Raw genomic sequence first — 23883 nt, forward strand, 5'->3', positions numbered from 1 at the left:
AGCCCCAGAGAAATAATTATAGTCCCTTCAAGCTTAAATCTTTAAATCTTAAAGCTGACAGCCCCTTATTGGTGAAATAGAACATTTACAAAGGCAAGGGAGAGAATTCAGTGGAGGGAGTTTGGGTTTCAGATTCCCACACCAGTGACTTCGTAACTCTGCCAGATGTGACCCCTGCCTCTTTGACAAACTAAATGTGAAAGGTAATTCGTACATGTACCCAGGGTGAGTGACTCATTCTGAGTGGTGTTGACACAGGTGTGCCAGTAAAGTGAGGCTGTTAGTGAGGGCATGATAAGCTATGATTACTGGCCGGCCATGTGGCTAGGAGTCACCTGATATCAATGCATCCTAACCTTTCCCGAATTCTAGGTATATAGTACAGGATGACATTCTAAAATCATTCAGATATTTATGTGTTTGTGCATGTATTTATAATATGTAACTTTGGGGGGACTGTGGTTTGAGCTATGCCTGGCAGTATTCAGAGACTAGTCCTGGTCTCATATTTAGGAGTCATTTGTGGTAATGCTGGGGACATCCTGGAGTGCTGGGTGATAGAATGAATATAGACTGCATGCAAGGCAAGTACCTTAACCATTGTACTGTCTCCAGCTCTATGATGTAACTTTAATTTGTATTAAAGGCACTATAATGAATTATCAAATTACAGTGGTGTCTAAGTTAGATGGGTCGAGCACTGCAAAAGGTGGTCTTCACCCCACAGATGCAAAACACTTCCCTCTCCATGAACCTAAACACTGGAACTCTGCCCCTGACTACCACACCATTGTCAGGATATTCAGAGAGATTTTAAGATTCTGTGAATCAGGGGTGACTTGACCATTTTTGAAGTTTGAGTTCAGTTTGATATTTAATTGGACAATCCTTTTCTTGGGTCATTGTCTCATGAATGGATAGGCTAGAATTCAATTACAAGCAAAGAAGGTGGTTGAGACTATTCTTTATTAAATATTGTCTTGAGAAAGAAAGAATAGCTAATGATTTAGATTAAATTTAAGTAGAAGTTCTCTACTTTTAGTAAACTGTACCTTGGTGCTTATTGTAGGCTTCTGAAAAAAAAAAAAAAGCAATCACCATCTCACACATCTATCTATATTCAGTTATCTAGCAGAATGAAGTACTTATTAAATGGGTACAATAAATTAACTCTATGGAGGTCTAATTTGTTGAAATTACCTCACTATCATATGTGATTTATTCATCACCAGAATGGCTTAAAATGCTGAACTATCCCATTCTGCTCAAAAAAGTTTTGGATTTTGGTTTAACTTTTTCTTCTGAGCCATTTTAGCAGTGCTGGTGGATTGCTCCCAGATTAGTGTTCCAGGGTCACTCACTGCTGGTGGAGATAGTACAGTCCTGGGCATGGAAATTTGGCCTCCATCAAGTAAAGTATGTCCTCATCCCATTGCACTCACTGTTCCTTCAAATGTTTTTAACATGTGACATCTTTCTCTGTCAGTTCCAAATGAAGTCTATATGATGTGCTGTATTACGTATAATTGGTTTCTAAGGTAGTTGATGACTTCTGGTTAATATTGTGTCACTTTAAATCATTAATTCATTGGGGCTGGAGCAGTAGTGCAACGGTAGGGCATTTGCTTGCATGCGGCTGACCCAGGATGGACCTTGGTTCTATCCCCTGCATCCCATATGGTCCCCCAAGCCAGGAGCGATTTCTGAGAGCATAGCCAGGAGTAACCCCTGAATATCACTGGGTGTGACCCCAAAATTTAAAAAAATCATTAATTCATTGAAGAAAATATAAACACATGCATACATACATGTATGATATAATTTTATGAATATATAATATTCATAAGTATATATACATATAATGTATTTTCATGTCTATTTATACATAAAGAATATATATTTATATAAATATATGATATAATGTGATAATAAGATTCCTTTATACTTGCATTTTCAAAAATATAGAAATAAATGGTCCGCAGGACAGTCAACTCTTTTCCAGAAGCAAATACTTCTATTTTGAGGCTATACCCTGCAGTGCTTAAGGGTTACTCCTAGCTCTGCATTCAGAAATCATTCCTGATGGTGCTCAGGGGATCTGATGGGATGTGGTGGGTCAAATCCAAATTGGCCTTGTGCAAGGAAAGCACCTTAACTACTCTCTAGCACTAAGGCAAAGAAAAAAGATCTTTGCCTAGATTCTTGCAAGTTAAAAGCAAGTAACAGAGTTTAATGTAGGCACTAATATTTTCTGCTGAAAAAGGTAAGATTGTTCAGGTGATATTATGATTTAATGGAAAAAAATGACAGAAATTAAAGACCTATTTTCCAAATCAATTAAAATTCAAAGTTTTCACCCATGTGCATTCACATCAACAGAAGCAAGTCCAATTTCCTAAGGTGTTTCTGACAAAACCTGGGGCAGTTCCACACAGGAGAGAAGGAGAGCTGGAGGGATCATAGAGAGATCTGAATTCCAGGTCTCCTGCCATTGAGCTCCTCTTCTGTCACTTCTACCACTAACACCACCTTGGGGTGGCCTCTAAATCTTTTGAGTTCTAAGATTCTGTATATATTAAACTAGACGCTGACTATAGGATTTAGGAAAAAATAATCTCTGATGTCCTTCACTCTATATGAAAATTTATTTTAAGGTTTTCCTTATTCACTGTTGCAGAAACTTGCCATAGCTAGGCGGGGGCATCTTTGATTATTGGTTGGTTGGTTTTGGTTTTGGCAGCCACTCTGAAATTAGCCCTAATAGGCTCAAGGGACCATATGGGATGCTGATAATTGAACCTGGGTCAGCTATGTGCAAGACAAACATCCTACAGGCTGTGCTATTGATCAGACGTGGCCCCTCTCCCGCCTACCCTTCCCCCAGCAAGGACTTCTTGAGGCAAAATTCTGGTGACTCTAGGTGCAATGAACTGGGATGGGGTACTGAAGTAGCCTTGCAGGATAGGTGCCAATGTGCTACCTGGGAGAGGTGATCACACAGTCTCTGGAGCAAGGGAGGCTGCAACAGAACATGCTGATATTACTAAGATGGAAAGTAGCTTGTGGATCTCAAAGAATGGCATCTATAGTTGTTACTGATAACAAGCATAGTGGTAAATAACAAGAGCTAAGATTCACTCTTGGAATTAAATAACAAGAGTTATAAGACTCTCAAACCTATTACTAAGTAAACACACAATTAACATATGAAATGACCAATCCTTTTCTCAATGAATGCCAACCTTCTCCCGCGGCAAGACCTACCAAAAAACTAAAAAGCCAAAACAACAACAACAATAAACACCAGTTTTTTTCAGATCAAGGAAAGAATTAAGAAAGATAGAGAGCTGGGGAGACTTTTTATGGTAAACAGAAATAATTTTAGGGCTGATGGCCCAAGATTTAAGAATCTGGGAAGAGACTTGTGATTATAAAATACTGTAGGCAGGAATTATTTCAACCAATGTTACTTTAAGAAAAATGGAAAGAATTCTTCATTTCCTTCTAAGCTCTCTTAACTCCTCATATCCTTTTTCTTTTTTACTTTAACTTCTTTCGCACTGTGACCACCAATCAGTTCTTGAAACATAAGCTTTATTTAATTAGCTTTTATCATACACTTAGGAGTGAAATTGTAAGTCTTAAATTCTTAGTGACCCATCTGCTTGTGTTCTCTTTCAACGCTCTTTAGATCTTTAAGAAACACTGAAAATGAAGGGATATTTTCAGCTGATTTTATGACACCTTTTTTTATGGTGCTACTTATGTGTAAGCAAATAGATTCAGATATATTTTATGTGAATGTATGTATTCATAAACATATGGGATACAATAGGATTTATGCAATAAAGCCAATAGCTCTAAACATGAGAAAATGTGCTTATGTAATCATGTTATATATAAATATTATATGCATTCTATGTTTTCTAAGTATATGATTAGATAAACTTCTGAATAAAGTCCTCTCCATCTTTTCACATTTATAATGGGACAGTGACAGATACTTTTGAAAATTAACAAAGTTGCTCCAATGTTCCCAGAAGCTCCTAATGACTCTCTTTAATTAACTCAGTTGCCACTGACCCAGTAGACCTTATATGCTAGATTAATTTTCTATTAATAAAAAGGCCTTTACTCCTATGTTCCAGGGTAATGCATTCACATGTTGAGCTTCTTTTCCTGGATCAGTACCTCAAACATTAATATCAACTTAAAAGGGAAACCTGAATTGAACACAAAATAAAAATCTACAGGGTGTTGCTAAAGACAGAGATATGCAGATGAAGATACATCATTAATCAATTGACTAATACGCTTGAGTTTAATTCTGCAAGACTGGCAGATGATAGATGGTCATTTTTTATCCCATTGTGAAATATAATAACAGGGGATTAGCACATGATATTTAGTTCCTGAGGGAAATGCTTTTTAAAACAATATTTTTCTCTACAAGAGATTATTTTGCAGTCATTCTTCCATTAAGAGAAAGCCTCTTTCCCCCAATGGCTTTAGAAACTCAGACTAGTAGATCTCTTTGTTTTTATGGGAACATATCAGTTTTGAAACTTACAACAAAATAAAGGGATAAGTATGGTCATTACTTTAAGGTGAAAGGGTGAATATATTTGGAGGGGCACACCCACTCGTGCTCAAGGGCTACTTCTAACTCAGTGTTTAAAGGTCCCTCCCTGTGGTGCTTGGGAGAACATGTGGTACCAAGAAGCAAATCAGGGACTCTCCACATGCTGAACATTTTCTCTAGTCCTTTGAGCCTTTGCTCAAATCTATAAACACATATTTAGTGAAAAGAAAATGACTCCAGGAAAGCTGTGATTTATAAGTTTCTGTTTACTTTATTACAAAATGCTATGATTATTTGCTATGGTTATTTAAAATAAAAATTCCCTAAGATCAAATCTTTAAAAATTGGAAATAATCCATCAGGGAAGCTTAAACAAATTTTTTTTCTTAAATTTCAACCCTTAAACGCATTTTACAAAGCATACATGCTGTTTAAACACTGCTTCAATGGTAAGAATGATCATTTTAATTCCTAAAACACTTCAAGTTTGAACATATGTCTTCCATACTTTGGATAATTTTCTTTTAATTAAAATATTTCCCCCCAATTCTAAACAGAAATATAGGACATTTTCCCAAAGAATAATGGCATCACTCTCATCTTTAATTTATTGTGTAAGGAATTAAACAGCATCAACAAACATACAACATACTTCCTCCATGCCAAGTTACTCACCTCTCTTGAAAATTTCATAGCGTATGGAAAATCCTGCACCGTGTGTCTCATAGTCAGAGACAAATTTGATAAAAAGAAATTGTCCCGAAGATACTACAGGTGATGGAGCAATCTTTCCACAGAACTTTCCCCATAAGCGTCCATTTTCATTTTCTCCATCAATTACTTCCACATAGTCATACCTATGAAGTAAATAGGGAAAGGAACAGTTTTACCAAAACCTCTTTGTTATTTTAAATTTTTTAAACTTTAAAATGCTCTTCATTTCAATCATTGAGAAAACAGCTATTTCCAGCATAGTCTGTCAATAGAGGGAAAGTGTTATCTGCATTCAAAACTGTACTGCATGAAAGGGAAAAAAAAATCTGGCAACATGAAATAATTAAAATGGACTACATCATGTCTGTATACATCATCTGGCAACACAGAACTATTAAGAATAATGGTGTCTATTATACTTGTAGACAATGTCAGTTAAAGTAACCAATTAACAAGAAAAAGGAAAATCTCATGAGCACAATTCTCTATTATTAAATTGTGTTCTTTTGTCTCTGGTGGTGGGTGTCAATACATAATGCTATGCATTCTTTTCAAACTGTGAAGTTCTTTTATGAATTCAAAATGTCTCCTTGGCTGGAGCTCTCCATGAACAATACTTTGATTTCTGTGAGCAACCCTCTAAACATATGGCCACAGAATAATAAACAAATTCTTTACTATTTGACTCAATTCTACCCAACTCCAAATTGCTAAGAAACAATTCTTTCACTATCCAGGGTGGCTACAAGACAGATCATCTTCCCCCAAACTACACTCAAATAATTAAAGAATCCCTCCAAAGAAAAGTTTATTTCAAAATGGAAAATAACTTTGTTTATACCCACCAGCTGAAATCTTTAGAAGAATATTGCTGTTTGAAAAGAAAATATGACACAATTGAAGTCACAGGGTGATATGATTAAAAACAACCCTGGACTTACTAAGAGCTCTCTAAGTAGATAAATGATAATGGAAGTAACAATAAAATATTACTCAAAAGATTACACTGAGATAACAAATATGCTTCTTGATCTCTAAAAGATGGAAAACCATCTCTAATAAACTAGCATCTCCAGGTAAAATTGGAAGATCTTTGTTTTTAAGCTCTTTCAGAGCATCTTGCTTTTTCTCTTTTTATTTATCAAATCACCTAGGAGCCAGATAATTTGGTTTGTCTTCCATTTTTCTTCTAGAACTGACATAAAAACATTCTGATCCATTAATTTCAAACCTTTATTTTATTTCTATGTTTAACTTAGTTCAAAAGTCCTGGGATATATTAATTTCAGGAATGACTAAAATATGGCAGTAATATAAACGATATCTGGCAATTTAAAAGAGATCAAAGTGGGGGAAATCTTCCTGATGACCAATGTCATCTTTAACAATCTTTTCAAACTGTCCAGGACACATTACTTATGTTTACAGAAAGTCTCAAGAGACAACTGCAAAGATGATATCACTAGTTAAAGTGGACAGCTTAAGGCTCTCTAAATTAAAAATGACATTACCTCATCAGTTAAAATTGTGTGCCAGCTTTGTGTATATCAAGAAGAAAATAAAGCTGACATTGATGGAAATAAGCATTAACATATGTGAATTATTGTATTAACTGCATTTCCTCTATAGCATCTGATGTTTCCAGTAGTAATCACAAGCCTACCAACATGTCTGTCCTTTGCAAAACTATGGAATTACATAGATAAAATGTTTCCCAATACTTTGGGAGGTGTTTTGCATGTTTGAAGAAGAGAAAGGGTCGAAAGAGCCAGTGGTTGAGGAAGAGATGAAGAAAGCATGCTCAAAATTCTCATTGGTCTTCATAGTCAAGGAGGCAGAGAGCATGCAGGAATAACACCATCTTCATATTTATTAGTCTTCAAAGTTGGCCTTTATAGAGGCATTACATTGTTCTGTACTGATTCATTGACTAGACAAGTCTGTATGTTTTATCCTGTTCTTGCTTATAATTTATCTTTGATTTGAACTGTTGACTGTGTTTGGCCTGATGACCAGCAATTCAGCTTTGCAATATAGGCTTTTTACTTGAATCTTGACATGGACAGAATACTAAGTGGCTGAATCCAGTGCATTTTGTCTTCTAGACACAAATAGGAGAGATGGGTCAGGCTTTCTGAAGAACTAAAGGCATTTCTGAACCTCTTACCCAGGTGAGAGAGAGAGAGAGAGAGAGAGAGAGAGAGAGAGAGAGAGAGAGAGAGAGAGAGAGAGAGAGAGAGAGAGAGAGAGAGAGAAACTTGAACTTAGCTACTACACTGTGAGTGAATGCAACAGAGAAAAAGGGTAGCGTTTTAATTCATTATCTTCTAATAGTAAACACAAGGCTCTCTACTTGGCAACAGAAAGGGCTATTTTTAAAAGCAATAGAGGGATTAGAATCTATTCCCAGCAAGAGATAAGCAATTGCATCATTAAGTGCCAATTTTAGGAAATTGAATTAATCAGGGATACAATGGTTATATTTATAAAGTAAAAGGTATTTCCTTTCGAAGTACCTTCTAACAGGGCCCCAGCAAGTCTAACAGACAGCAGTTCATGAAAATATTCAGGAGGGTCTATGTGCACAAGTTGCCGAGGGGAATATTGCCAGAGAAGCTAAGAAAGCAGCTTGCATCTCCCTCTGGAGTTGATACCAATTCCACTTCATAAGTTTCTTGCAGACAAACTTGGTGCCAAGAATGCAGCTGGTGTGCCAGCATTCCTCCCAAGGGACTAAATGTGTCACCACAGCAACGCACCCAGCCTTTCTTGGCCTGAGGCCCAAGATACTGAGTTTGCAAATTTTGATCCTTCAGTCGGCTGCACATTGCTCTGTTGCTGCTGCCAGTGTGACCAACACTACATTGCTTGGAATGCCATCACCACTTGCGACACAGAGATCTACAGTGGTTTGACCCTTGTTCTGAATCGACAGCTGTTGGGGGAGAACTGGGCTTGAAGTCTTAGGAATTGAATTGATAAAAACTCTGAGTGGGATCAGAAAGTAGAATTTCATGTGAGAAACCCAGTTCTGGAACAAGAATGCACCAGATGAGGGCCAGAGAGATAGCACAGATGGTAAGGCCTTGCATTTGGTTGACTTGGGTTTGATCCTTGGCATCCCACATGGTTCAGGGAGCCTCCCAAAAGTAATCTTTGAGCATAGAGCTAGAAGAAACCCCTAAGTGCTGCTGAGTGTGATCTCAAAACCAAAACAGAATGTCCCAGGTGACAGGTGGGCTTTTCTGGATTCTTCCTCTCCCTGTGCACAACACAGATGTGGGTTTCCACTAAGGAAGGTCCTTCCTTCCACCTCTTTTTCCCCATTTATCAGTAGGTACAGTTTCAGATATCCTCCATGTTCCTGCCCCACTTCTTTGCTAACACAAAACGTCTACATCAGTACTGTTTGGGCAGACATAAAAGAATCCACAAGAAATTTATATCTTGACAGAAGTCAAAAAGTGAAAGTAGCATTCAGCACTGTTTATTTTGCACAGCATTTCTGCTTTTATTGTTAGTGTGTTTTTAAGGTGTTGTGTGTGTGTGTGTGTGTGTGTGTGTGTGTGTGTGTGTGTGCTTTTATGTTCTTAACTACCATTTGAGAGGTTACCTTTGGGGTGGGTCAGAGAGTCCTCACATTTTTTCCCCATATATGTGAATGGTGATTGTGTCTTTGCTTTATGTCATTTCTGCACAGGAAATATTTTCTAGGAAAGCTTTTAGATAGTGGGTGGATAGCCGGGTGGGGTATCTATTTTCAGGAGACCACCAACCCCTCTCTTTTAAGCAGTCCTCCCATATCCTTTCTAAAAGCAACAACAGAAACCACATTGAATCCATCTCTCCCCCCACTTGTGTACTAACCATAGTAAAACAACCTCCATTGACCAGAAAGTAAGGCAAATATCTGCCTACTTAATGACCCCTTTTATGATGAAAAGGCTTTGTTGAGGTTTCATTTTAAGCATAATACTCTGGCTGGTACTTAGACCCTCTGTTTCTTAAATTTGCTCACTTCTTTTTCTTTCATTTCTTTCCCTCTTTCTGTCTTTTTCTCTTTCTCTTTCTTCTTTTTCTTTCCTTCCTTCTTTCTTTCTTTCCTTCCTTCCTTCCTTCCTTCCTTCCTTCCTTCCTTCCTTCCTTCCTTCCTTCCTTCCTTCCTTCCTTCCTTCTTTCTTTCTTTCTTTCTTTCTTTCTTTCTTTCTTTCTTTCTTTCTTTCTTTCTTTCTTTCTTTCTTTCTCTTTCCTTCTTTATTTCTTTCTCTCTCTCTCTTTCTTTCTTTCTCTTTCCTTCTTTATTTCTCTCTCTCTTTCTTTCTTTCTTTCTTTCTTTCTTTCTTTCTTTCTTTCTTTCTTTCTTTCTTTCTTTCTTTCTTTCTTTCTTTCTTTCTTTCTTTCTTTCTTTCTCTCTCTCTTTCTTTTTTTTCTTCCCTCCTCCCCCATGTTTGTTTTTTTTTTTGATAATTTCAGTCCATCTAGATCTATGTTGGTGGTAAAAACATTTTGAATCCTAATAATCATCCCAAAATAGGTTGTCTGGAAGGATGATAAAAGAATAAAGATTTCCTTCTAAGAATTTTTGAAAGGATTACTCAAAGATTTTTTTGTGTGTGTGGCAAGTTTGAATTATGGTTTTAGGACAAAGGCCAAGTAGAGGAAAAAGTGATGGGAAAATGAGAAATGCACTGAGTCACTATAAAGTGGTTTCAGAGGCTTTATAGGTATGTAGTGCTGAATAGACAAATAGCATACTTTACTTAAGTCGGGTTTTCTCTTGTGAGTACAAATGACCCTTGATGCTCTATGGTGGAGCCAGTTAATGGAAAGAAAGTTAATCCTCTGCAGGGTGTTGTCTGTATAACAAGCTACTGTACCATCCCACCCGCCCCCCACCCTGAATAGACACACAGCTTCTGGTCATTCTTGCTTTATTAGGAGAGGGGATTCTAGGCGTTAGTGTCTTTTTAAATCTTTTTCCAAGAAGATTTAGCCCCATGTGCACGCATGCATTAATAATGGAGAAATTTGATGTTTGACAACAAAATCAGAGTGAGTAATGATGTTGGCTATCATAATTTTCACCTGCAAAAATGTGTTTCTTTGGATCATTGGTTTATTTTGCACAAGGCATTAATAGCCATCCCAACTGAACAACCTGTAAACGATTATAGTGCTGTTGTCCAAGAATTGTCTATCCCCCAGAAGAGAACTGATTTTTCTCTTAGAATATTAGAAAGAGGATTTGGAAGTAAAAACAAACAATTTAGAACCAGAAGGAGCTGATATGATCCCAAATATATTTCTGAATGATATAGCATGAGATTCACTTCCTATCAGTTCTAGCTTTTTAACATCTTTCTAACCAAGATATGCAAAAACAAGTCTAACAAGATTCCTAGACTCTTACTTAGTAAAAAGCACTAAGAAATCTATTCAAGGAATCAGAGAGCAGAGTAAGTCAGGCCTTAACCTTGTATGTAACTAACCAGGTTTAATCTGTAGCATTAAATATATCAAAAGTGAGCACATAGCCAAAAGTAAGTTCTGAGCACAGATGGGTGTGGCCCTGAAATCCAAATCAAATAAAATAAACTAATCAAAACAAACAAACCCAAGAAATCTATTATAAGAAAATAATCTGGAAGAAGTAAGGTCAAATATTTATGCAAAAACCAAAACAAAACAAAAACCCTTTATAATAATGGGCCAGAATGGAAATAAAGCAGACAGGAAGGAAACAAGGAATTTGTATTACATTCTTAATATGGAATAGTATTGAGTCATTACAAAAAGCATGTTTTAAAAATATAAAATAAAGAGAAAAAATCATGTTCAATGAAAGACCTTTTTATGTAATATGAAAATGTTTTTAAGTAAAATATCAAAAGTTAAAAATATATGGTGTATTCTTGGTTCTGATTTTATGTCCAAAAAACTGGACAGAATATGTTGAATGATTATTTCTGATTAGTCAAGTTGTGCTCTTTTGTAATTTCTGTATTCCTCAAAATATTATAATGGAAACTATTTATTTACAATTTTATTTAAAAAAAGTGAGTGGGTTTTGTTTGTTTGTTTTTGAGAAGCATCAACTACTTAGATGCAAAGGAGCAAACTGCCTGACTAGACATTTGATATTTATTGATCAGATACTGTCTTTTATATTGTTCTATTTGGAAGTAAATCAAAGACTTTGCCTTCTTTATTTTTAACAACTGGATCGATGAAACTCTTGTGTTTGTTTTTCCTTTTTTAAATTAATGAAAGTTAATTTGAATTAGATTTACTCTCAGATTTCCTGAAATGCCAGCAATAATACTTTCCATTTGTATAATAATTTCCATGTTACAAAGTTTTATCAGATCTTTCAAGGTAGTCTTTAGAAAGACCCATCTCAATTTCTTATATTTTGAAAATAGAAAAGGGGGAGATGTTGGATGCCCTCTGTTTAGCTGCTCCCAAACCACCTGGCAGATGGAACTCCTCTAGAGCTATTTGTTCCAGGGGTCCCAGTAGAGCAATTGTCCCTCCTTGAAGCTGAAAGTTTCAGAGATACCACTGTACCAGAGATGTGGCACCAAGAGGGCAACATCCCACCATTAGTATTCCTATTTGGACTTGATATTGGGCTATCCCTGCTCCAGGACACTCATAAGCATTGAGTGGTAGAGTGATAGAGTGGAAATAATGTGTATCCTTTGAACATTGCATACTTGTGGGCAAACTTTTCTCAATATCTGTTCTTGTGTTTACTTTCCTTATGTGTTTGTTGGGCAGAGTGGATCAATATAGCCTTATCATTTTAGAATTATTAACAATCTACAATTCATTGTCTCAATTATTTTTGTTAGACAAAGACCACACTCTAATCTATACTTCATTGATTTTTCTTATATGTGTGTTTGGAGTTATTTAAACAAACATCTTGATGTATGAAAAGTATATGTGTATGTGTTGATGAGAGATGCAGAGACAGAGAAAGAGTCAGACCGTCTGAGGCAGGGACAGTGAGTACACTTGGCCTTTGGGGAAATTACATGAATTGAAAACTTTAGTAGAATTGATGGTGGCCATGAATGGGCTTCCTACCAGCCTATTCCTCCTGCTAGAGATGAATGTTCAGGGACTAGAATCCCCAAAACAGCTAGGACAACAGAGATAACAGAGAGGGGTAATGGAGTAGTACAGGATAGCAGCTATATATACATATATATATGTATATATATATGTATATATATATATTTTTTTTAAATACCACTAGGGCTGGAATCAATCTGGAACTCTTCCAAATGATGAAGGTTATACTAGAGGGAAAGTCCTCAGCTTGAAAGCATTGCCAAGACTTTTTAAACCTTTTTATAGAAGATGATGGACTACGATTATCTCTTATCCTCCTAGTTTATTTATACTCTGTGTCCAAATGTCCAATTTCTATAAAATATATTCCAAATTTGTATGGAATTTCAAAACTTGCACAACCAAAGAATATTTCTTCATTATATTGTGACATTTCTCTTTGAAATTTGTTACTAAGTTTACACATTACATTTTCCTTCATTACAATGTCAAATATGAGGCCAGCAAGAAAGTACAGTATTAGTGTTACTAATGAACACATGCCTAACTATAGAATTTCCTGCCCCTATTAAAGATATGCTTTAATATATATCCATGCACACATTGTATTTTTCTTTTTATAAAAGAAAGTCTACTATAGCCAGGATTTGTAGAACATTAGATATTGAACTGGGGTTAGTTTCATATCTATGAAAAAAAGAAAAACTTAGTTTTCCTTATTTATGTTCTAGTAACTCTATTTTTTTGGGGGGGCATATCCGGTGAAACTCAGAGGTTACTCATGGCTATGTGCTCAGAAATCTCTCCTGGCTTGGGGGACCATATGAGAAACTGGGGGATCAAACTGCAGTTTGTCCTAGGCTAGCTCAGGCAAGGCAGATAGATGTCTTACCACTCCGCGCCACCACTCTGGCCCCTCTAGTAACTTTTTGATCTTCAAATCTAATTTCTAATCCAGAGCATTAAGACTTTTATTTGCACCAATTGGTACATTCTTGACCTTGTCACAGTACAAGGTGTCATCTTGTAAGTTGGTTAGCAGCTTCTTTTGACATACTGGTGACTTCATTCATGTAAAATGTATAATAAAATTTAGCAGCATTTTCTTCTCCATATCATTATTTTTATCCCTTTGAGCTTATCACCCAGACTCGAGTTCATAGACTAGCAGACTGAGAATCAAGTTTTTTATTGCAAAAAAGTGCACACTCTGAGTACAGTGTTGGCCTTCCAGCTAGCTGATTGGAGGGCCATTTTAAAGAGATAGAGGAAATGTGATAGCAAAGACCACTCAGACTTAGTGGCTATTGGATTAACAAAATCTTGGGTTGGAGAGATAGTATAGGGATAAGGCACTTGCTTTGCATGTGACTAACCCCAGTTTCATATGGTTCTATATCTAACTTTGGCATTGTCAGAATTCACTCCTGAGTACAGGACCAGAAACAACTGCTAAGCATTATTTGGTGTGCACCCTTTCCTTCAAATAAACCAAAAAAGCAAAATAAAAAACCATCTCTTTTACAAATAGACCATACAAATTATTAATGGGATATCAAACTTCTCACTAGTCTTAGAACAAGCAGAAAACCTGTTGCCAACACTTTTGCCTTTTGTTATATCTTTGTTCTCTTAAGGACACACAAAATATCATAGATTGTCAGGTATTTCTAACAGGGAAATTCTATCATCATAGACTCTACATTCTTTCTTTCCCAGAATGTAACTTTTGAGTTAGATTAATAAAGGATTCTACAAGTGTCATAACCAGGTGACTTATCCTCAAAAAGTAAAAAAAATACCATAAATACCTAATTTCAAATGTTATTTTTTGAATACAATAATAAATATACATGATTACAGTCCTGGGAAAAATTTTACCAGAAATTTTATAGAAAGAAAACATCAATGAATATTTGTTCCTAGAATGGAATTAAGAAAGAGATGTGAACTGGCCTCCACAAACATCATGCAAAGTAATAATGATGGTGGGAGGGCTGCCATGGGTCATGACTGTCAAACTTACTTGGAAGGAGGAGAACAGAGATAATAAATACCATTGGCAGATAATAGATATTTTACTACCTATCACAGTGTAACAAATTACCACAGATTTAGGGACTTAAAACTAGACAGATTTAGGGACTTAAAACTAGACATATTTATTGGCATGGCATGCCTGAATTTTCTGCTTAGGGTATCAGAAGATAGAAGCCAAGGGACTGTGTTTTTACTTGAGCTCAGTGGCCTGACCAAAATTACCAAAGTTGTGGCAGAATTCAGTTTGTTGCAGTGGTAAGATTATTAGTCCTTGAGTCCTTGCTTGTAGTCAACTTGGGGGTATTTTCAAATCCTATGAAACACCTGCCTTCCTCTCTAACTTCAAAGCCATCCAAAGACAATATCACTTATAGTGAATTTTCCTTATGTCTCCAAAAATGCACTTCTTTTTCCTGGAAAATATACAGTTCAAAACTCACTTGAACAAAACAAGAATTAATTTGCAATATTTTCTTATACTTTGATTACTTTGATAACCTTGCTTGTGTAGGAACATAACTTCTCAATCAGATATACCTCTAGCCACCTTTTAAACAATCAGTTCAATAGATCACTTTCTTAAACACCCCGAAACTCCAATAATTCAACCTACCAAATTCAAAGAGCACTGGGAAAACTAAGGAAGATACCTGTAATTAGGGATATGAAGAGAAATTCTGGAGAATATCCAAGTCACTAAAATGCCCGAGTCTTATAGATGAGACCTAAAATCAACACTCAATGTTTTAGCAACAGAAATCAGGGAGTCACTAGTATGTCAAATTAAGCAATCTATAGGTGAACAATTCAACCAACTCAAATAAGAACTCTTTCAGAAGATGAGAGAATCTATACAAATGGAACTGATGGAACTGAGGATCATGTTAACAAGCCATAGTAGCAGAATTACACTGGTGGAGAATCACACAGATGAACTTTAAGACAAATTACAACCCTGCTTTGATAAAGAAGTCAAAAAAGAAAGGAGAGACAAAACAATGGAAGAAAATGTAAGGTGTTTAATTAACAAAGACAAAAGAAATAATCTCCAACTTATAGAAATACCAAAAGTGGAGGAAAAAGGGAAAGGGGAAGAATAAGTAGTAAGGGAGATAATAGCAGAGAACTTTCCCACTCTCTGGAAAGCAGCTGCTGTACAAATCCAATAGGCAAAAAGAGCTAAAACAGACCCTCACAGAATAATACCAAGACATATAGGAATCCAAATGGCAAAAGTCAAAGAGAGATATGGACTCTTTAAAGCATTAAGGGAGAATAAAAACCTTAAGTATAAAGGAATGAACATAATAATCAAACCAGATCTTCCATTTGAAATAATCCAGGCAAGAAAACTGACATATTCAAACTACAGAATGAAAGAAACTTTCAACTCTAAAGTCCACTATCCAGAAAACTTCTCATATACATGCTACTTGGAAAAAAAAAAGCTGAGATAGTCCTGATTATATCAGACTAAATTGCATAAAACCTCAAGAAAGTATTTAGAGACAAAGATGGACACTAATTATTGATCAGGGGAACAACAAACCAGTAAACACTAACTCTGATCAACATTTATGCACCAAATGTAGAGTCAGCAAAATATGTGTCTTTGGTTCACAAACATAGAGAAATATATGGACAGAAATGTGATAGTAATGGGAGATTTCAACACGCCGTTATCGTCACTAGTCAGATCCAATAGCATAACACTAACAAAGACATAAGAGTCCTAAATGAGAAACTAGAAGAACTAGAACTAATGAATCTATACAGGGTCTTTCATCCTCAAAAAGCTAAATATACATCTTCTTGTATGCACATGAAACTTTTTCTAGGTTAGACCACATTTTAGGACACAAGTATAACTTACATAAATTCACAATTATAAAAATTATACCAAGCACCCTAACAGACCACATGCCACAGACATCAAAATTGATTGTAAAAAGATGTGAAGAAAATTTAATACCTGGAGACTAAACAAAACGCTGCTCAACTACAGCTGGATCAAAGAAGAAATCAAGGAAGAAATAAAGATATTCCTTGAGATGAATACTAATGAAAAAACAAATTGCCAAAATTTATGAACACAGAAAAAGCAGTAATTAGGGGAAACTCATAGCAATACAGGCCTATATTGGGAAAGGAGAAAAAGGAAAAATCAGCAACCTATCCATAAATTTCTAGAAAACCAACAGCAATGGAACCCAAACCCAAACAGAATAAAAGAAATAATAAAAATCAAAGCATAAATCAACAATATAGAAACAAAGAAATCAATACAAAGAATTGGTGAGATCAGGAACTGTTTTTTTATTAAATATAATTTTTATTTTAATCATAGTGGCTTACATATCATTGACAATAATATTTTAGGTACATATTAACATAAAATCAGGGGAATTCCCGTCACTGAATTGTCCTCCCTCCACCTTCGTTCCCGTCCTTCTTCCCATATACTCTTCCCTTACCCCCGGGGCTGCTAGAATAAGTGGTCCCTCTGTGCCTAGCTTACTACTTAGTGGTCTTACACCTATTTGGTCTTGGTATCTCCCTTATTCCCCCCCAATTGGGAGGCGGGACTAGATAGTTCAAGTTATACGGTTTTGTTTGATGAAGAGAGAAGTAATAACCTGGAGAAAAAAAAGAAAAAAAAAGAATCAGATACTCCGGAAATGGGTGGAGTCCTTCTAGAGGCTTTCATCCTTGGTTTAAGAGACGAAGGGGAAAAAGGTGAAACACCACAACAGTACATAAAGAACTGTCAAATAAAATATCCAGTGAGCATTCAAAAAAACAAACAAACAAACAAAACAAAACAAAACAAAAGGGTAAGCACCATATAAAAGCCATGGTATTGAGATTAAAAAAAAATGTGGCAGGAACTGTTTTTTGAAGGAATAAACAAGAAACACAAACTGCTGGCAAGACTTATAAGGAAAAAAGTGGAAAATACTCAAATAAATTATGAAACAGGAGAGATTACAATAGAACCCCAAGAAAACCAAGATATCATGAACACTTATTATGAACAACTGTAACAGTTAAGCTAGAGAACCTAGAAGAAATGGACAGATTTCTGGAAAAATATCATCTGCCAATACTGAATGAGGAGGAAGTAGAAAGCCTAAACAGGCCAATCACAAGTAAGAAATTTGAAAAAGTCATTAAGAAACTCCCCAAGAATAAAAGTCTAGGACCAGCTGGGTTTATGGGTGATTTTATCCATCATTCAGAGTAGAGTTACTACCATTGATCCTTAGACAATTCCAAAATATTAAAAAAGACAGGAGTCTTCCCTAATACCTTGTAGGAAGCTAATATCACACACATTATCATAACTGACAAAGATACTACCAATAAAGAAAACTATAAACCAATCTCACTCATAAACATGGATGCAAAAATCCTTAACAACATCTGGCAAATGAATCCAACAACACATCAAAAAGATTATAAATTGTGACCAAGAGGGTTTCATTCCAGGGATGTCAGGATGGTTCAATATATGCAAATCAATCAACATCATACAACATATCAGTAAAGGATGAGGACCAGAATCTAAGTGGTCTCAGGTGCATTGGTAATGTTAACAAAGTACAAAACTAAATATCCAAATCAAAGGCAATAACAATGGAATCAAGAGACCTAAACTTTAACAAATCTAAGCTAAAAATGGGCCTATTATATTTGTAGGCTGAGGCCCAAGAGGTTGGTATGGGATACACCTTGGGTATATTTGGATGGAGGGAGGTCAATACTGGTGATGGGGTTGGCCCTGATTCATTGTATGTCTAAAATCTAAATATGAAGGACTTTGTAAATCCCAATGGTCTCAAAAAAAATTAAGATAAAAGAAATAACTTTGACATGTCACAATATTCTATGGATTCTAAGGACAACCCTAAAGAATACAATTTATTCTTGTTTCAAACCATTCGGGTGATATGAAAAAGAGACATTGCACAGCCTATTGTAAAAATTCGGCAAGACAGTGTTACTTTTTTTTTTTTTTTTGATTTTTGGGTCACACCCGACTTCGCTCAGGGTTTACTCCTGGCTCTATTCTCAGAAATCGCTCCTGGCAAGCTTGGGGGACCATATGGGATGCCAGGATCTGAACCACCATCCTTCTGCGTGCAAGGCAAACACCTTACCTCCATGCTCTCTCTTCAGCCCAAGATAGCATTGCTTTAAATTTGATGTTTAGAAAGTGTTAGAAATAATCACCTTGTTTGTGAAATCTCCAACAGCTTATACACCCTTTTTATATGTCAAAGAGACCTGCAGCAATGGATATAGCTGTTTAGATTGAGCAGGTGTTCAAATAACTGTCTTTTTAGATGCCTATAATAATGGGCAGATCAGATACAGAATGCTTTTGGAAGCCATGTCCTCCCATTACAGTGATCACTTGAAGAATGTTTTAATGTCATAATATCAATATGTCTATAATAACTTTTTAATCTTTTTGTTCACAGTGGTTTTCATAGTTATAGGCTGGACTTCTACAGTGCTATATTATCTTAGACTACAAATACAATGCTCATTATGATAATGTCTGACAAATATTCTAATTCACTCATTTTCCATTTGATTATGCCTGCTAATCTGATCTAATTTTTATGTTCACAGATATCTTTGGAATAGGCAACTGTGTATCAACTTGCTACAGTGCTCATTTATTGAGTCTGTTTTCACAATTCATTTTCAAGTTAGTTTACTTTTATATCTTAATGTCCATGTTTCTTTTCCATTTTGCTTTCAGAAAAAGAACCTAGATACTCAAGACCTGTTAAACGATACTTCACGGTGTAGACTACTTTTACAGTGCTCATTCCCATACTCTTAGTATTCTAGACTTGAAAATTATGATTGTTTTAAGAATGTTCCGAGCAAAATCTAACCCAGGAAGCCATTCTTTCAGCAAAGTTTACCCTCACCAATGATGATTTTCCAAGGAATTGGAAAATGTTTTCATTTAACCTGCAGGCTTTATATTTTTATGTGCTCTGACATGCTCCACCTAGAAAAGATTTGCAACTGCAACTTATGGATCAATCTTCATTATCTGGCTATGTGTGTGTGAGTGTGTGTGTGTGTGTGTGTGTGCATGCGTGTGTGTATGTATGTGTGTGTGTGTGTAAGGTGGCCACCTCCACGTCTGTCTGTATTGTACATAATGTCTGTTTATGTTGTATATAGTCCTTACCCTGATATATATAACCTTTCGTCCCCCTTCCCTACTTACCACTTTACAAATCCTTTACTATCCTTTGGCTCTTTCACCCCTGATTTATTATTTCTCCCTATTTAAACTTTTTTACCCTTAGTTCTTAACTCCTCAGGAACCAGAATGTTCCCCCACCCCACCTCAACCTGCTGCCAGCCAGCTCCTAAGGCAAAAGGAGAGCCTCTCAGCCCGCCTCCTGCTTCAGCCTAGGGAAGAAACTGCCAATGCTGCTGCTGCTGATTTGGTCTCAGAGGACCCTTTTCTCCAACCTCCTTCACCAGTGACAGTTGCTCACTGCTGAATTTGGCTTTTGAGAGACCCTCAGCTGGAGAACATTTACTGATCTGTGACTACTGTGAGCCATTTTTTAGACTCCATAAGACCACATAGCAGGCTGAAACTGTGCTCCAGATTTTATCCCCTCCACCAAACTATTTCAAAAATATTTAAAGGGGATATGTACATTTCCTTTGCATAGGTCTTTAGGTTATTTCCTTAAGAGGCATAATTCTTATTGTGTATTTCCTTATGTAGATATAGTTCTCCCCATCCCTTTTTTGAATTTGTTTAGTAGAAAATTCTAGAAGATAATTTTCTCTTGGGTTCTGAATTTGTTAGAATCAGATTCTAAGGACTTTTAGCTTGTTATTTTTACCCCCATATTCTCAGTAGTATTTTGTGGCATTGCATCTTTCTATAGGCACATTAAAATGAGGCAATCTTACATATAGAAAGAAGTTCTTATCTAATAGGGATAGGAACTTATATTTCTTTTTTATTGCAGGGGACCTTTTATCCTGATCATTTGTCACAGTGACTTGACTTAGACTTCAGTCAATTGGGCATCAGCCATTTACTCCTGAACCTTGGATCCATTTTTGAAACTGGCACAGTTTTCTGCATCAGCACCAGGAATTGAACTTCTACCGGGTAAGGCCCTAATGTTGCCCTAGCACTGACTTGCTCCAGGGTGGGTTCATATGACAATCTAATGACTTGGAAGTAGCAACTACTTGCTACCAGGGTGGGTTTTCCTGCCTTGCTACCTAATGGTGAGATAAAATCAGGAGATGCTCATGAAACCTGATGTCAACATAAGTAAGATAAGTGCAAAAAACAAATCACAGTGATTTCAATAAAATAAAATATTACTGAAGCCTGACTGTAACAACTGTAATTGAGGAGAACTTTTACTGTGACCACGAAGAAAGACTTTGGGGTTAGAAAACTTAGTATACCTAGTCTTATGTATGTAGTTGGTCTTATGGCAGGATGTTTTATGGATAGGGACACAATGTTTTAGGCCAAAAAAAATTTCTTTAGGCCAAAAGTTTTTTAATTTCTATTTTCCCCAACTTTTGCTACACCTATGAAAAAAACTGCCACCCTTTTTTTATCTTTCAGATAGGGGCTCCCACCTTTTTCATAAAACCTTGGGACACAAATTACTTTGTTTTACCTCACACTTCTGCATTTTTCTATAAAATTAAGAAGGGAGAAAAAAAGAGAAGTAAAGAATCGGGGCCAGCCAAGATGCATTGCTGGAGATAAAAAAGGACAGAACTAAATATCCAAGCCAAAGCCAACAACAATAGGATCAAGAGACCAAACTATAACAATCTAAACTCAAAATGGGTCTGTTATACTGGCAGACTAGGGGGCAAAGGGTGGTAGTATAGGATGCACTCTGGGAATATTGATAGAGGAAGATCAATACTGGTGGTAGGATTGGCCAGATTCATTATCTGTTTGAAATACAACTATAAAGGACTTTGTAAATCACAGTGGTTTCAATAAAATAAAAAATTGTAAAAGATTCCCAGAATTGGCCCATGTTATCCAGGATACTTTCCCATTTGGAGGTTAACTGACTTAGTATTTTATTATACCTTCCCAATTTTTTGCAGCAGCATCTATATTAAGGTTAGCATAGTAGTAGGGCATAAGGTCTTTTGGACCCTCTTAGAATGATGCCTATTACATAGACCAAACTCTAATAGGACCTAAGAAACTCAGAAGCTATAAGGCAGGAGAAAATAAAAGAGCAAAGAATCAGGCCCAGACCAGACTTACATAAGGTTAGACAACTGAAAAAATAGTGGAGGCTACTTCAATGTGCTCATGTTAAACTTATTGGTTGGAGATCCCAGACTCCACAAGCATTGTTTGGGGGAAAAAGGGTGGGAGGAGTGAGTCACATACCCCAAAAAGCAACAAAAGCAATATTTTTGCTTTTTTTTTTAATTAAAAAGATTTAGGATTGTACAACACATATGACTAGAGACATAAAATAAAAGGTTAATTCCAAAAATATAACAAAGAATTCAAGATACGTCTGGTATAAAATAATTGTCAAAACACATAATTTTAATAGAAAATAAATTTTACATTTTGAATTTTTTATTTTTCAGGAAACTCATTCCATAATTAAGATTTATAGCAGGGGAGGTTAAAAATGTCCTTCACACGGGAAAATAATTCTATGATTCAATTCCAGTTATGAAACTCAAAGATAGATCTGAAGTGGAAGACAAGGATCACCCCTTAAAACAACTGCACTCCAGAGGGACGGAATCTTCTAGTGTCAAACTTGCAAGCTTCAGTATTTATAGAAAAATTCACATGCCTTTAATTACAATAAATTCAGTTCCCAAGTAAATCTGTGCCATCTGGAAGATATTAACATCATTTACAACTTGTTCGCCTTCCTATTTCATAGAAAATTTTTACCTCTTGCCAACTTTCCACTGTTCTCAGAGTTTAAAAAAAACACACACACATTACTTTATGGATAGTCTCAAGATGGATTTACATAGCAAGTCAAGTCATCAACATTATGACAGGGGTCAGGGGAGGCTTTTTTGGGATATTTTTACTTCCTTCTTATTTACTTTAGTCTTTTATATGAAAGGTGTTTCTTTAATTTTCAATTTTTTTAAATAAAGGATAGAAAATCTCTTCTCTCTGCTCCTCACCTTTCAGTGTACCAAGGGAAATATATGATATACTTAAAATTAGCTGAGTTCTTTTAATATGGCCCAGTGGAGAAAGAGGTTCTACACCATAGGAACACTTCTGAACATCTAATTTACCAAGAATTTACATCTTTGATTGCCCCAGTTGAGGGGGTGGCAACTGCCAGGCCTTCAAGAGGTAACTTTAGCTAAAATGTAGTGACTGTCTCCCACAAGCATGACCAGCTAAGTATCTCAGGCAGATCACTTTCTTTGGACGGCTCAGTCATTCACCTATAAAATAGATGAGATAATGATTACCTAGAGGACTGAGCGAAGATTAAATGAGGCAATGTATGTAATGTCCTTTTGTAGGGTTTGGTGATGCTTTTCCATACTGAAGTTGGAAAATAGAGAATTAAAGAAACCAATGAATTGAAAACCAAATGGAGCAACTGCTTTGTTTTCCAAAATGAATAATCATTTCCAAAAAAATAAATTCAGCAGTGCTAGCGCAAGAAATTTAGCTATTGTTATCTCCCTGGGATATCTAGCAGTCAGAAAATAACTTTCAGAATCTGACCACAATCTGATATTCAGAAAAATACTATTTGGCACTATGACTATCCCAAATTAGTAAGTTCAAGTCACCAGCAGAAATAGGATTTTAAAAGTCAGTTTATATATTTCACTTTTTAAAATGTTATTTTATCACTAGATCAACCAAGTGTTTCCATTGATATACCCAATAACTTATGGTCTACAATTAGATTAGCATTATTCATATGCAGTGCTGAATTAGCCATAGTAGGGGAAAATACCTGTCCAATTTTAGTCAGTGACTTTTAGCTTATAACTTATAGTTTATGGCATCACAAAAGCATGGTTCTCTAGTTTTCTTTTGAATACTTTGCAAAAATAAGTAAAGTGGTAATTCCATTTTAGAGTAAGTATTTCATTTAAAATCCTACTGATTAATAATTGTTCAGTGAGGATCTAGATAATTTGCTAATCAGAGCTGCAGGAACTAAAATTGGCAAGTGCTCAGTTTTCAAAAGTTTTTTTTTTCTTAATTTGCTACAATACAGTAATAGAACCTTTTCAGCACAGATAGGCAGGAGTGATTCATTCTGCAGTTGCTTCTGGTACAATGATCACCTATCATTTTTGAAAATCGGAAAGCAAAAGGTGCTGATAAAAGAAGATTGTGTGATACAGACTAGAGGTTTCTTCCTTCCAGTGACAGTAAATTTTCAGATAGACCAAGGACTCTGATC

The 23883-nt window shown here is 35.9% G+C and overlaps 1 protein-coding gene across 3 annotated transcripts in view; it reads right to left on the reverse strand.

Moving 5' to 3' along the window:
* NRP1 (neuropilin 1) overlaps positions 1–23883 on the reverse strand; it is a 160571-nt gene that overhangs the window by 85551 nt on the left and 51137 nt on the right. For all 3 annotated transcript variants that reach the window (XM_049777169.1, XM_049777170.1, XM_049777168.1), the window contains exon 3: positions 5258–5439. In XM_049777169.1, the coding sequence (XP_049633126.1) occupies positions 5258–5439 (182 nt within the window). The remainder of the gene's footprint in view (positions 1–5257; positions 5440–23883) is intronic.

The sequence above is a fragment of the Suncus etruscus genome, chromosome 7 (assembly GCF_024139225.1).
Source record: "Suncus etruscus isolate mSunEtr1 chromosome 7, mSunEtr1.pri.cur, whole genome shotgun sequence".
Classification (NCBI taxonomy): Eukaryota; Metazoa; Chordata; class Mammalia; order Eulipotyphla; family Soricidae; genus Suncus; species Suncus etruscus.